This window comes from Leptidea sinapis, chromosome 36 (genome assembly GCF_905404315.1).
Source record: "Leptidea sinapis chromosome 36, ilLepSina1.1, whole genome shotgun sequence".
NCBI classification, from domain to species: domain Eukaryota; kingdom Metazoa; phylum Arthropoda; class Insecta; order Lepidoptera; family Pieridae; genus Leptidea; species Leptidea sinapis.
Genome location: NC_066300.1, coordinates 532,356 through 547,858, shown reverse-complemented (window position 1 = coordinate 547,858; position 15,503 = coordinate 532,356). Strand labels below are relative to the sequence as shown.

General features: G+C 35.3%; 1 protein-coding gene and 1 long non-coding RNA gene across 2 annotated transcripts in view; one reads left to right on the top strand and one right to left on the bottom strand.

Moving 5' to 3' along the window:
• The window catches only part of LOC126975538 (uncharacterized), a 71,508-nt gene that overhangs the window by 40,917 nt on the left and 15,088 nt on the right, over nucleotides 1–15,503 (bottom strand). The gene's annotated exons all lie outside the window — the stretch shown is intronic.
• LOC126975496 (sporozoite surface protein 2) overlaps nucleotides 1–15,503 on the top strand; it is a 29,898-nt gene that overhangs the window by 9,753 nt on the left and 4,642 nt on the right. The window contains exons 4-6 of the mRNA XM_050823422.1: nucleotides 312–469; nucleotides 3,040–3,201; nucleotides 11,406–11,600. Of these exons, the coding sequence (XP_050679379.1) occupies nucleotides 312–469; nucleotides 3,040–3,201; nucleotides 11,406–11,600 (515 nt within the window). The remainder of the gene's footprint in view (nucleotides 1–311; nucleotides 470–3,039; nucleotides 3,202–11,405; nucleotides 11,601–15,503) is intronic.

Below are 15,503 nucleotides of genomic sequence, written 5' to 3'. Positions count from 1 at the left end.
CTTGGCTTTAACACCATGTTGCGTGTTGTTGTTGATAAGACTGACTGCCCAATACTGAGGCATTGGATACACACACATGTACACTTAGCTAGTGCCTCAGTATGTCGTGGCAAGTATTTAAATTAAACTAAATTGAAGAAATTAAATTAAATTAAACTTTATTATATTAATTAAATGTTATTATATTAATAAAGTTGGATTAAATTAAATTAAATTAAAAATTAAATTGTGCAATGTTAAATATTATGTACATGTTATAGTTTCTAAGAAATACTAACACATATGGGGCAACAACATGCTAATGTACACAGGGGCACTGGTCGAGGAACAACGCGCCTCATGACGAACATCGCTGAGATGCTGATGGGTGACGGACGGGCCCCTGCAACAACAACAACTGCTAACACTGCCGGTGCCGTGCCGTTCGTGCTCCTCGGGGAGCCGGGGGACTACTTATTTAGTGGCGAAGGTATGTAGCTGCAACAGTGAAAGGTAACAACGTTAGTATTAAATAAAATAAATCCTAGTTGACTGAACATACGGACACGTAGCCGCTCGCTTGCCCCAAGGGACTATAGTCCCTTTTTTTAATAAATGTTACAGGAAAACCCTTTTTATGAAAAAAAAAAACAATCGATGCTAATAATTTAAATACAACACGATAGCCCTGTTCATAAGCTTTATAATAAATAACACTTCAGTTTCTTATTTGGACACCAGCCCGAGTCACAAATATTGTTGATAAGTGCGTGAGCTTCGAGACGCAGCGGTTAAAGTAATCGCTCAGCGCTCACGGGTCACCTGGTGTTAAGTGATCACCGCCGCCCACATTCTCTTGCAACACCAGAGGAATCACAAGAGCGTTGCCGGCCTTTAAGGAAGGTGTACGCGCTTTTTTTGAAGGTACCCATGACGTACTTCATACAAATAACACGGAGTCAGTAAATAAATCAAACACTAATCGAAACACGCTGTTTTTTACGGTAAAGGACGTTGAACTGAAGTTAAAATAACTCGATAAAAATAAAGGTGCAGGATTTGATGAAATTCCTCCAACATTTTATAAGTACTGTGCTAAAGAATTGTCATATCCACTAAGTTACATCTATAACGCCTCAATAAGTAACGGGTTATTTCCGAGGTAATGGAAAAAAGGCATAATAGTGCCTATTTTAAAAAAGGTAATAAATGTGACGTTGTTAATTATAGACCGATAGCTATTTTATCAACTCCTGCAAAGATCTTTGAATCAATTTTATATCCTCACTTGTGTTGGCAAACTAAGCACCTTTTATCTGACAAACAACATGGCTTTATAAGAAATAGATCCACGACGTCAAACTTGTTAAACTTCACTAATAGAATTATAAATGAAATGAGTAAAAATCATGAAATTGACGTCATTTGTACCGACTTCAGTAAAGCATTCGATAAAGTGGACCATTTCCTACTAATAAAGAAACTTAGGGACATCTATGGCATATCGGATGAATTACTAACATGGTTAACATCTTCTTTGGCTTCCCGACCACTTGTGGTTTAGGTTAGTCATTCTCGGGATTTTTATCAGCTATCCGCGGTACCACAAGGCTCACACTTAGGCCCCTTATTATTTACCTTATACATAAATGATTTCAATTAATTAATAAAATCAGAATATGAACTATACGCAGATGACCTAAAATTATACAGGACGGTAAAATGTTTTGAGGACCAAAAAATGCTTCAAGGTGATATCGACTATACTGATGTCAAAATAATGGTATGGAACTGAACGAAGGCAAATGCAACTTTTTAAAATTTTCTAGAAAACATATTAAACTTAAAACTAAATGACGTGTTTATTGCTGAAAAAAATAATTTTGAAGATTTAGGCATTGTATTAGATAGTGAACTAAGATTCAACAAACATATAGATCACATTGTTCGTAAGAGTTTTAAAATGCTAGGTTTTATTTTCCGTAATACGAAAGATTTTAGAAGTATTTTACAACTCAAGATACTTTTCAACTCTGTTGTCAGATCTAATCTAGAATGTAACTCAGCCGTTTGGTGCCCATATCACAAAAAATATATATCACGCATAGAATCTCTACAAAAAAAATTTCTTATAAAGTTAAGTTTTTTGCAAATAAATATAGCCGTAATGATAGCTATGAGAATAGATTAAATACATTTCAAATGAGATCTCTGCGAATACGTAGAAATGCTTCACAATTGCTGTGTTTACATAAACTTTTAAGCTATGATATGGACTGTCCTTCGCTTTTATCACAAATCGGTTTGCACGTGCCTGCCTTCAATTGTCGGCTTAGTACTTTTTCCCCAATGCACATTAAATTCCACCACAGTAATTATGGCTTAAACTCTCCTCTACAGCTAATGTTACAATTATATAATTGTATTTTTAATATAGATGAAAACATTGATATATTCTTTTCAAACTTTCTTAATTTTAAAAAACAAATTTATATTGCTCCAAATTATTTACATTATTCCAAAATTTATAAATTTTACATTTGAAAATATCAGATGTATTTCGTATAGTAATGTTGTGCCTACCTATAATTTAAGTACATTTAAACTATTTTATTATATTTGTTAAGTTCTTAGTGCATAAGTTAATAAATTGTATTTAGTTGGTAATCTTTTATGAATAAATAAATAAAAATAAATTATTGAAATTAACGACGGAACTAGTTCGTCGGCCTTTTATTGTTATCAGAGCGGACGGCAGTTCATCAACAAGCTACAAACTACCTTAGCCAGTTAAAGATGTAACTTTAATACCAGCAACCTGCGATTAAGTTGCATTTTTGAACTATATAATTCGCATTTTGTGAATTTTTCAGGTATGGCAAAAAACGCCATAACTTTAGATTTTTTATCATATGGTTGGTACTAGAAATGGTCGTGGAGATTGTTTTTTAATATTAACGTATAGTTACCATTCCAGCACTGGATGCGACAGAGACACAGCTGACGGGTCAGTTGGAATATATTGGACCACTTATAATTAATGTTTAATGAACATTGCAGCACTGGATGCGGTGGTGACACAGCTGTTGGGTCAGTTGGAACACTCTGGGCCGCCTCCTATGCCGCGTGACAAACTGGATGCGATACCGACCGAAATCGTCACTGAAGAGCAAGCTGCCGCCAAAACGCCCTGCTCCGTGTGTTGGGAAAACTTTCAGACTGGTTAGCATAAAAATATTGTGAACCAGTTATTAAAGAAAATAGCCGTTATGGGGCGCTTGCCAGGGTAGAAATAGCCAAATAATTCTGTATAGAAGATATCAACGAAAGCATCATGATAAGCTTCTTTATACGCAAATAAAGAATTTGATTGATTGACATTCCCAACAGTAAGTTAGCCAGTCCGCCAAATTAGATTTCTGATATCAATAGCCTTTATTTCACTTGCACATATCAGCGTAAATTTTTAAAAAGGGTGCCAAACAACTGTGTATCAGGAGCTGCGATTGAAATATTCAGACCCAGGAATTTCGCGATTTCTTAAAGAAACCGTAACGTCCGGGAAATTTTGGTAAGTTTTAATAATAATTAAATACAAAAATTCGAGCGTCTACTTACAAACTAGCTTACTTACACGTAAAAAAGTACTTCCACTACCCTTATGACGATTACCAGTATGATTTCTGTACCTTACAGCACATTAATGCATTTGAAATCCTTGTTTTATCTGTTTTAAAAATTTCGTCCGACCAGGACCCGATCGTTCCACTCGCTTAGCCGAATTGATCCGCGTGTTGTGCTATTTTAGAGCGTCAGAAATGTTTCCATGCTCTAAACAATTAATAAAAATAAATTAATGTTAAAATATAAGCAGTGAATGCTTTGTCGCTTTAATATAGGATGTGCAAAATCTGAAGATATCAATATAGTTCATATCACGTAGTGAAAACTTAAATAAGTGTAGCTTGTCCAACCGTTTATTTTCTACTAGCTGACCCGGCAAACGCTGTTTTGCCATATAAATTATTTTTAGTGTGACCAAACGGTCAAACACTAAAAATAAACTAAACTGACTAAAAACTTTCACAGCCTTACTTTTTAAAGCCGACAACCACGACCACGGAAACGTCTTTTCATTTTTCGGGTTAATATAATATAGCATAAGACACTCACATAAAATGTGGCTTTCTATTGGTAAGAAAATTTTTAAAATCGTTTCAGTAGGTCTAGAGATTATCATTATTAGAAAGTATTTTATTTACTCGTCAACATTTCAATGTTTTTTATATTATTTTGCTATTCAGAACGGAGACAAATCCAACGAATTAAGAATCATGAAATCCGTCCAGCTGTTCTCCAGATATAAGTGATCGTACAACTGTGTAATGTATGTAAATTGAACTCCACTCCTGTTCCGTACGTCAGGCTGGCCAGCAAATGCACTTTCTACTTTGTAGCGCTCCGAGCCAGTGGCACACCGTTGGATCCATTAAACATGAAAATAAAAAAATCACTATAAATTATTTCATAAAATGCAATTAAAACGTAAACACTATGTAGTTTAACATCGTGTCATGTTCCGTTAGGGGCGTGCATCCATATATGCCAATAGGCATAGCCTATCTACCATATTTACAGTAAATAATATACCTACCCTAAATTCCAAGTTAATTCAGATAAATTTAGTTCTTTTATTCTATAATCGAACTTGTATTGAACACCGAACCAGTAAGTTTTTCGTTACGCGATACACTAAATACCTACGTTCAATTTCTATTACAAAATTTATTTGTCAAGGTTATACGACCACAGCAAAAGATATACAATTACTATGTATATCGTTCTTAAATATGACCACCGCAATTTGACATCTTTGGCACGTCCTGAGTCGGCAAGCTTATGACAGTTCAAACTGACAACTGCAGCTGTCACGGATTAAACCAACGAAAGAAATTATACCTACATTAAGATTTATGAGGAATTATTATGACGTGTCTCGTTCGCTTAATGCCCGAATTTCAACCTTATTGCAAGAGTGTTGACATCGCACATGACGTGATTCATGATTGTGAGATATAAAATATGACATTTCCGGAAATAAAAATATATTGTTCAGTAATTAACAATGACAGCGCCGTTTTTTAGTTGCTGTGTTTTCGTGTACTTTATATCACGGTCGTGAATTAATTACATTAGTTATTTGTATTGTGTTGATTTGTTTATTGTTAATTATATTGTATTGGGAAAAAAAAGAAGCTGTCGTGTGTTTTGTGTTTAAAATAGGTAACTAAAATATAAATAGTGAGGAATTAAAATATAACGGAGAAATTCCAGTGTCGCGATTGTGGCGACAATACGATTTGTTTACAGAAATTAGGAACTTACGTATCCTTTTGCACAATTATCGTTCGTAAATAAAATAAAAATTGTTTCTCTTAATAGACCTATGCCAAATATTAGTTTAACTCAACAAAAAGGTGATGAGATATTTCAAGACCAACTTACTAAAAATACACTTGGCTAGCTGGATGCCGCCTTCCAATTTATTGTTCTGCTTTCCTTGCTGTTTATTTTCTACAACAAAGATTGTGTGGAATAATATTGGTTACGGTTACTTGAATAATTTTACAAATCCAGCTAAAAAACACGACCAATCTGACAGAACGGCAGAAAAATGATGGTAAGTCAACTTATATTTCTCCTTATAATAGGAACTAAAATTTTAAATATTAATCGCAACTACGACAAGTTAGGCTTTCAGTGCTTACCGCTCTGCAAACCAATGCACGCCCCTGTGTTCCGTTATGATCGCTTTCGGTCGAACCTGACCAAATGTCCCTTACCTGTCTAGTAAATGTAATGTAATGTAATGAATATGAATCTATATATCGGTGAAATAGTTTGTGAGATCTATCTCACCGATATACAGATTCATAGCCACGGGACATTCGCCAGTGGTCTTCCATCGTTTGATCCTGACTGTATCATGCGAATACTATGCAATCCATCACATGACATCACACGCTGTTCTTCACTACGCATTGCAGCACACTCGTTCCTGTATGTTACCAAAATTCATTACAAAGTACAACTGTAATCATAATTAAAGTTTCTCTCATGCTCAGTATCATGGGACTTATTCCTCGACACTTTTGGAAAACTCACAAGTTATGACATGTCTTATTAGCTTAACGCATTAGTAAATTTACCACTATGATTTACAGAAAATAAAATCACAAAATAGCAAATTCCTTTAATTACTAACGGAAAAGCTAAGTCTTAAATATTGACGGTAACGTGAACTTATTTTCACATAAACGAATTTCATATAAATTCAAACACTAAATTCGATTTGTACGTATTGAGGGTTGCGAGAAATATATTTTCACTATCACACGGCTTTGTAAAGAGTAGCTATGAAACTCTTGCTTTGTTTTAAAACTACCTTCAAAAATAACATCGAATAATCGGTAAATTCAAATTAATTTGAATCCTTTATTCCCACCTTCGATGACGAAGAAAGAACCTCCGTATCGTTTTTTAACGGTGTGACGTCACAATTGTCAACTTGCTGGTAATCACTCATAATTGGATTATGGAAAGAAAACTGCAAGAGTATTTGACCACCTTCGTATATTCTGCAGGCAAAGCTATGACGACCCAGAGAGGCCCGTACGACGTAACGACAATGTGACCGAATTTAGGACTCGGCGCACGTGCACGTGTTTTCGATTAATTCTTTTTAAAAATAATTTTACATCACAATGTAATCAAATGATGATTTTTGATTTAATTGTGATATAAAATTATTAATCTTATTATTTTCGTTTTATAATAGATGTGTTATAGTATTTGCGCCGATATACACTACAATATGTATTTTGTATCTCCTACGGGCTTTACACGGTAAACATTTTTGCGTGAAGAAGTAATAAACACACACACACAAACACACCCTCACAAACATTCCTATTTATTATATTAGTAAGATTTTAGAGTTAACTATTAAGCTATATTATTGTAAAGTTTCATTAAAAATCAGTAGTTTGTGCGTGAAGACGTAACAAACATACACACACACACACAATCTTTCGCATTCTTATTTTGACTATTCACCACAAAGAAATTTATTATATAAATATCAAAAAGAAAACCAAATACTAATCTATGTAATTTATTATATAAATATAAAAAAAAAAGCAACTTCTAAACTATGTAATTAAAATAAAAACTAAGTTATCCTTTACAATTAACTATTCAGCACAAACAAATTTCGCTTTCATGGTCTTATTATAAGTAGTAATATCTATAAAAATCAAATACCAACGTAAGTTATTAAAATAAAAATCCTAACTCGTTAAAAGTAACAACCACAAACATTTAAGATGTCGTGGAATTATTGTAAGTAACTATTAAGTATAAAGTAAAGTAACCTACCAATGTAATCTTTTAAAAATAAAATATCTTTCTATACGTGTATCCTAACCACAAAAAACACCTTTAAAACTCTTACAATACATTCAAATTCAAAATTCAAAAATACTTTATTCATGTAGGTCACGGAAATGACAAATATGAACGTCAAAAAAAATAAAAATATTGTTTCTTATTGAATTTACCGCTACTTCGTAAAGGGTTGGGCTAATGAGAAGAAGTAGCAAGAAACTCATTGCCACTCTTTTAAGTCAAGATTTACATTTTAATTGTTTTTCAAATCATTTCAATTACAATATATGCAAAGTGACGCAACAAAAATACTCAAATGTCAAAAACTTAAAGGCTTACACGAGTAAGTCAAAAAAAAAAAGTAAATTAATACTTATAAACACAAGAGTTATTGAGTATAGTAAATGCATCAATCCACACATACCGTAAATAAATAGAGGCATTATGTAAGCATTTCATAAAATAAAATATATAATAACTTTAACTTTATAGAAAATAATAATAATAAAAAACACATCAAGTAGACCTCCCGGTAACAAGATAATCCAGCCACCACGAGTAGCACCCGTTCACGAGCATGACGCATGGACCAGCCATCGCCTCCCTCGACCATATTTTAGGGAAAGGAACGACCCGCCCCACGTCGCCGCCACAAGCAGAGGCATTTAAGCGAGCATGACGATACCTGTCACGAGAAATCTACCGAATAACAAAACAATTCATGTTCATCAACATATTATGCAATACTTACTAATTGCTCTACTTACAATTTTGTTTCAAATTACATATCATGATAATTATTATTATTCTTATTAAAATTGATTAAAAACAGAAACAATATTAATATTTAAATTATATAACTATAATGACATTTATCAAACTAAGACACATGTAACAGCCCAGCAGCTCAGTCCCAGGGGTTCTTTAGATATTTTATAGTACCCTTTTGTATATAACTTTTTCTTTAGCACTGATTTATATTCATTTAAAGGTAATTTCTGAATGTCAATAGGGACCTTATTATAAAAACGTATACACAGACCTCTGAAAGAATTTGTGACCTTTTGAAGTCGACTTACATGAACAGCAAGTCTATTCCTATTTCTAGTATTGACATTATGAGTGTCACTAATTTTTTTAAACGATTTTTTTTTACATGAACAAGGTTTTCATATATGTATTGCGATGTCAAAGTCAAAACTTTTATTTCCCTAAATTTTTCCCTTAGTGACACTTGTGGTCCTAATTTATAGATGGCACGAATTGTGAAAAGAATTATAGCATCGAAATAGGGATATTAGCTTAGTGCTCAGGCTGGATTCAACTAATAAATTGACATTAAAATCTCCACAAACAAGAATATTTTTATTATTTTTATTACTAATTTTAAATAATACTTCATCCATAATTTATACCTTAAACGTTCTTTATATCTTAAACTGTTATGAATCAGTATTAGAGAGAACTAGCAACCTGGTGGTTGCCAAAATTAAACATAAGCTGATGACTTTTTAACCAATGTTCTGTTAAACAAAGTATATCAATATTATTATTATTTAAAAACGACTCAATTTCCAAGTGTTTCCCAGACAAGCCCTGAATATTTTGGTGCACCAGGTTAATACAATTTTTATTATTGAATTTATCTAATACGGGTGTGTGTAAATTATTACAAAATAATAATGTAATGATAATATTCAAGTTATTATTTTTTGTTGTATTAGATTTCAAATTTCTGCCGGAGTTGTTCTCAGTTGTCTTATAAACTAGTTTAAATGGTTTGGAAAATATTCCACAAATTTAATACCAAAGGTACTACTAACCTGCTCAATAGAAGCAGGTGTCTGTCTGTCCACCGAACAGGATAAGTTACTAAGATAATAATTTAGCACATGTGCTATTTGTCGAATACAATATTTAGAAAGATAATAAAGTAGTCAGTCAAAAATAAAATAAAAATACTTTCCAATAAACTTATTGGTGTCCATAAAATGGAAAAGACCATGACGACATGTCAAGGTATGTATAAAAATTTAACTTATGTCTATGATTATTTTCTCGTTCTGGCAAGCTCTGACTGAATGAATCATTAATTCGCATTAAGGACACAACCTTCAACGCTGTCTGCCCGGCCGGCGTCCGCGTTCGACAATATTTACATGCTCTTGTATCATGCATTCGGGTCACGCACTCAGTTATGAGCGACCCCTTCCCCGCACCCCGTCCGCAGTCGTCCGACCGCCCTTCACTTTTTTGTAGGATTATTTAAGATAAACATTTTCATTAAACATTATTAAGAATATTTGTAACTCCTGTGATTTTTTAGGAGCGAGCATGAATATCTTGCAGATTGCAGATTTCTGTTCTGCTTACTTCTTACTTCTTTTATATTTTGGATAATTCACACTATAGTTTTATAAATTATAGGCTTTGTGTTATTCTGGTGTATAAGCTATAATATTGTAAAGGTTAAACATACATTCAGACATACAAACTTTCACATTTATAATATTAGTAGGATTTGACAGCTTATGCCTATAAATAACTGTTTTTTTTTAAATTATTTACTAGAGTAATGTCGTACTTAAATGACGGGTAACGCCCACTTAGTGAAGTGCCTTGTGCATAACAAACAATCAAACATAAAACAGTTCCTGAATGCGATTTATTGATTATATCATTTAAGTAATTTGACTAAATTTAGTATTGTTTTTGTAAATTTAATAAAAAAAAGGGGAAATAAAAATAGTATATATGACTCCAAGATTGATTATTTGCTAGGAATTAAGTCGAAACCTTGGACTTTAAGTACAAACTAAGAGTAAAGGACAATAACTCTGTTCATTTATTTATTTTTTGACGGCTGCCATAATCTGCATAGTTACAGCTATGCACATAATACAATTTCTATTAAAATATTTAAATATTATTTATTACAATGACCCATAAGTCTAGAAACTAATAAACGAATAATTGATATATTTTAAACTAAAAATATTTCGATGTTTTAAATCGATTGAAACTTTTCCTTAATCGATATTTCATATCGAATCGGTAACATGGAAGGGCGTCACTAATTTATAGCTTTCTTGAACTGGTAAAAACAAAATAAACGAATAGATAGAGCCTAGATCCTTTATACGTCTAGATCGAATATGATAGCTGTTAAATCGTCGAAAAATTTGAGCTTTATTTTGAGCAATGCAAGCACACTAACACAAAGTGTCATGCAAATCGCGAGTGTAAGACGTACCTTGTCACGCTCACTAAACTAGTATTGTTGGCATGTTTTTATCGGTTGTCTAACAGCAAGAGACTTGCCCATTTGATCTGGATTATGTAAGACACAGAGTTAGATATACTTATATTTATTTATTTGACAACCAGTAGTTGTTACATTCTAATACGCTTAAAATATATCAAATATTAACAAATTATGAGTTGAATGTACAACAAATTAAGGTGTCACAACATGCACAGTCTTTGCTTCCAAAAAAATTATAAAATTATAAAATCAAGATACAAATTTGAAAAGAAGGAAAAAAAGAAAGAAGAAGAAGAATATTAATCATATTTAGGCGCCTAACAATCTCGTAATTTTTTTTTTAAAAGCAGGTAAAGAATCTTTAAAAATATCTACTTTACCACAGATGGAGTTATAAGTTCTTGATAGACGTGGTATGGGAGAAAATTAACCACTTATCGCAGTACGATGGCAATTGCTTATGTACCCCACAAGAAAAAGCAAGGTGCCATAAGAACCGTTTTTGAATGCGTTCAACTCTTAATTGATGAATGTTATATTGAGGAGACCAAACGTTGCTACAGTATTCTAGATTACTGCGCACATAAGCATTATACAGGGTTATTTTAGTTGTTGGATTGCGGAATTTTTCACAGTTACGGATGATGAAGCCTAGCATTTTTGAAGATTTATTAATAACATTATCAATATGAGGCTCAATATTATATGATTGCAGGTGAGACCCTGTCGCGGCTGGAGTGCTCGCACGTGTTCCACGCGGGCTGCATCACGCCGTGGCTGCAGCTGCACGCCACGTGCCCCATCTGCCGCCGCACGCTGCTGCCCGAGGGCACCGCGCCCGCCCGCGCCCCGCCCACCTACACGGCGCACGGCGGGCCCGCCACCGCCTTCACGATCAACCTGAACGGCGGTCAGTCACACTAGCACCAACAACTAATAATAGAAATATACTAAAATATCTGGTCTCATCATCATCAGCCGGAAGACGTCCACTGCTGGACGGAGGCCTCCCCCAAACATTTCCACGACGATCGGTCTCGGGCTGGCCTCATCCAACGTATTCTGGCGATCTTGACCAGATGCTTGCCTACTAAAACTGCGTCTTTCCGGTACGTGGTCGCCATTCGAGGACTTTACTGCCCCAACGGCCATCTATCCGTTGAACTATGTGCCCTGCCCACTATGTGTTACTAATATTAGTGACAGACAATATAAAATTCAAGAACGAAGAGATATTTCCTGCCTTTCTGTCGAGCGAGCCCACTAGAATCACACCAACTTCAGCTATCTGCATTGACAATATAATTATAAACTTAGAAGTTGTTGAAAAGTGCTTAAAAAATGGAGTCCGCTCCAATCATAAATGTCAAATGATTACATTAATTTATAATAATCTGAGAACAGTTAGTCCAGTAATTATATTTAGATCATTAACAAAATCAAAGTTAAACAAATTCTGTGAAAACATAGGAAATAAATTATGTAACTTGGCTCCAAATTCAGACAGCCCTAATGATATGTAAAGCACACTATTCTATTGCATCTATGAGGAATTTAATGTCTTATTAAAATATGTAAAGTAAAATCTATTAAGGCTAATACAAACCAGATTCAATTTAGTACTTGGGCAATAACTGGCATACGCAAGAGAAGGGATGTATTATATGAACTGTATGACAGAAGGTCCTATACACCTTATGTCAACTTCCATAATTATGTCAGAAATTATTCGAAACTTTAAAAAAAAGCTTGCATCAAAGCTAAATCTATGTATATCAGAGATAAAAACAAGGAATCTGATAATAAAATAAAATCAACTTGGCCAATTATTAACTCTGAGACTGGCAAAGCAAGGATTATTGATTCACCAATAACTCTAAATGTTAATGACGAGTTAGTTTCAGATAAACTCACTGTTGCCAATTATTTCTTTATTTTTTTTACAAATATACCTATAGAAACCACAAAGTATCTTTCATCATCACCAAATTCAACTGAACTTCTTTTAAAGAACAGCATTAAACCTAATTTGACCACATTTAGTTTTAAATTTGTAACTAAGAATGATATAATAAAAGCTTTCAAAAGTATAAAAATGAATGGTACGGAAGACCTATGGGGACTGTCTGTTAAGGCTGTAACGGTAACAACCTTAACAGGCAGTCCATTATACTGTCTATTATACAAAATATTGCTCCGATTTTGCCGGCTATTTTTAATTGCTGTGTAAGTGATGGTGTCTTTCCCGATTTAATGAAGATAAGCAAGGTAGTGCCCATATTTAAGACTGGCTGCTCGAATAATCCTGCTAATAATAGGCCCATATCTATATTGCCAGCGTTAAGTAAAATATTCGAAAAAATCATGTTTGAGCAACTGTTGGCACACTTTAATATGAATGGAATATTACGTAAAAACCAATTCGGATTTACAAAAGGCCGGTCCACTCAAGATGCGGGATCTACTCTTATCAAATCTGTGCTGATGACCTGGGGAGACGTCGCACGATGCTCTGGGTGTCTGTGATCTCTCGAAGGCATTCGACTGCGTCGATCATCGTACGTTAATTGTAAAACTGTAATTCTATGGAGTCTCTGGAATATCTTTGGATATGATAATTTCCTATTTGTCCGGTCGGGAGCAAATAGTGTCCATCGACGGTGTCACTTTGCAGGTTCCTCAATAAAAATGGGAGTGCCTCAGGGTTCTATACTGGGTCCTTTCCTGTTCCTAGTTTATATCAATGATCTTCCATATCTAGTAGATAAAATGTCAGATATAGTTTTGTTCGCCGATGATACATCGATGATATTTAGAGTAAATAGAAAAGACAGAGAGATCATTGGAACTAATAATGCCCTCAACGTTGTTTCTAACTGGTTTTCTGCAAATAATCTTTTGTTGAATGAAGGTAAAACTAAATGTATTAAATTCTCTTTACCAAATGCTACATTTACTGAACAAATAGTTAAAGTAAATAATGTAACTCTAGACTTAGTTTCTGATACAGGAACACCTAGGAGGTACACTAGATTCTAAATTGCAATGGGGGCCCCATATTGAGAAATTGTCATCTAAATTAAGTTCGGCTTTGTACGCCGTTTGGAAAATGAGGCAACTATCGGATATAGCAACGGTTAGACTGGTATATTTTGCGTACTTCCACAGTGTTATGTCTTACGGTGTTTTGCTCTGGGGTACGGCGGCCGATAATGATAACATTTTCATTTTGCCGAAGAGAGCTATTCGCGCTATATACGGTCTTGGAAGTCGAGACTCATTGCGAAATCTGTTTAAAGAAATAAATATACTTACAGTGCCATCAGAATATATCTATCAAAATATACATTCGGAAGTTGGGGTCTTCAAAATGGCCGTTTTGTAGGCGTCCACAGCTTCTTCAGGTGATGAAAATCTCTGCCCATGCAATTTATTCTCTATTTTAGGGAAAGTATAGAAATCATTAGGGCTTAGGTCGGGGCTGTACGGCGGATGGTCTTTTAATTCTTTTTTTTTTCTTGCTCTAAAAACTGTTCTGTGTTGTTCTTTGCGCGGTGTGAGAACTCGCATTGTCGTGATGGAGGATGATGCGGCGGTTCCAGTTCTCTTTACTTAGTTCAGAAACGACCTGTGGCAAACAAATGCTAGCATACCATTCTGCATTAACCGTTCTTTGCCCCTCAAGAGGAAAGGTCGCAACATGGCCGGTTTTGGAGACAAACGTGGCCACCATTTTTTTTGCAACACTCCGTGAACGAACAATTTTTGTTGGCTTTAACTCATTTTCGAACACCCAAACTCGTAACTGGTTTTTTGTTTCGGGTTCGTACGCGTATACCCAGGATTCGTCACCTGATACGATGTTGTATACAGCATTGAGGATCCTGCGTGGAATCTTTCGAGAGTTCTGACGCACCAAGTAACACGAGCCGCTTTTTGCCCTTCACAGAAAAAATGCGGTATACATCGGGAAAAAAACTTTTTTACACCTAATTGTTCATGCAAGATTATTTGTATTTGACTCATGCCAATGTCTAAAGTTGCCTGAATTTCGCGGTATGTCACATTTTTTTATGGAATAGGAGGACAAACGAGCGTACGGGTCACCTGGTGTTAAGTGATCACCGCCGCCCACATTCTCTTGCAACACCAGAGGAATCACAAGAGCGTTGCCGGCCTTTAAGGAAGGTGTACGCGCTTTTCTGAAGGTACCCATGTCATATCGTCCCGGAAACACCGCACAAGGAAGCTCATTCCACAGCTTGTGTAGTACGTGGAAGAAAGCTCCTTGAACTGTGGAGGACCACCACACATCCAGATGGTGGGGATGATGTCCTAACTTGTGGCGTGTCGTGCTTAGGTGGAATTCGGCGGCAGGAATCAGGTTGAACAGCTCATCGGAACACTCCCCGTGATAAAATAATGCGGTAGACGACACACAATGAAGCGACGTCTCTACGCAACGCCAAGTGATCTAGCCGTTCACAGAGCACTGGGTCCCCGACAATTCGAGCTGCTCTGCGTTGCACGCGGTCAAATGGATCGAGCAGATACTGGGGTGCGCCAGACCAGAGATGACAGCAATACTCCATGTGTGGCCGGACCTGCGCTTTGTAGAGCGCTAGAATGTGGGCCGGCTTGAAGTATTGCCGTGCTCTATTGATGACGCCCAGCTTCTTCGAAGCCAATTTGGCTTTGCCCTCCAGGTGGCCACGGAATTGGCAATCGCTCGAGATTTCGAGACCCAGTATTACTATACATACTAGGCGAGGCTTTGCGGGAAGTGTTGTCGAAGAGCGGTGATACGGCAAAT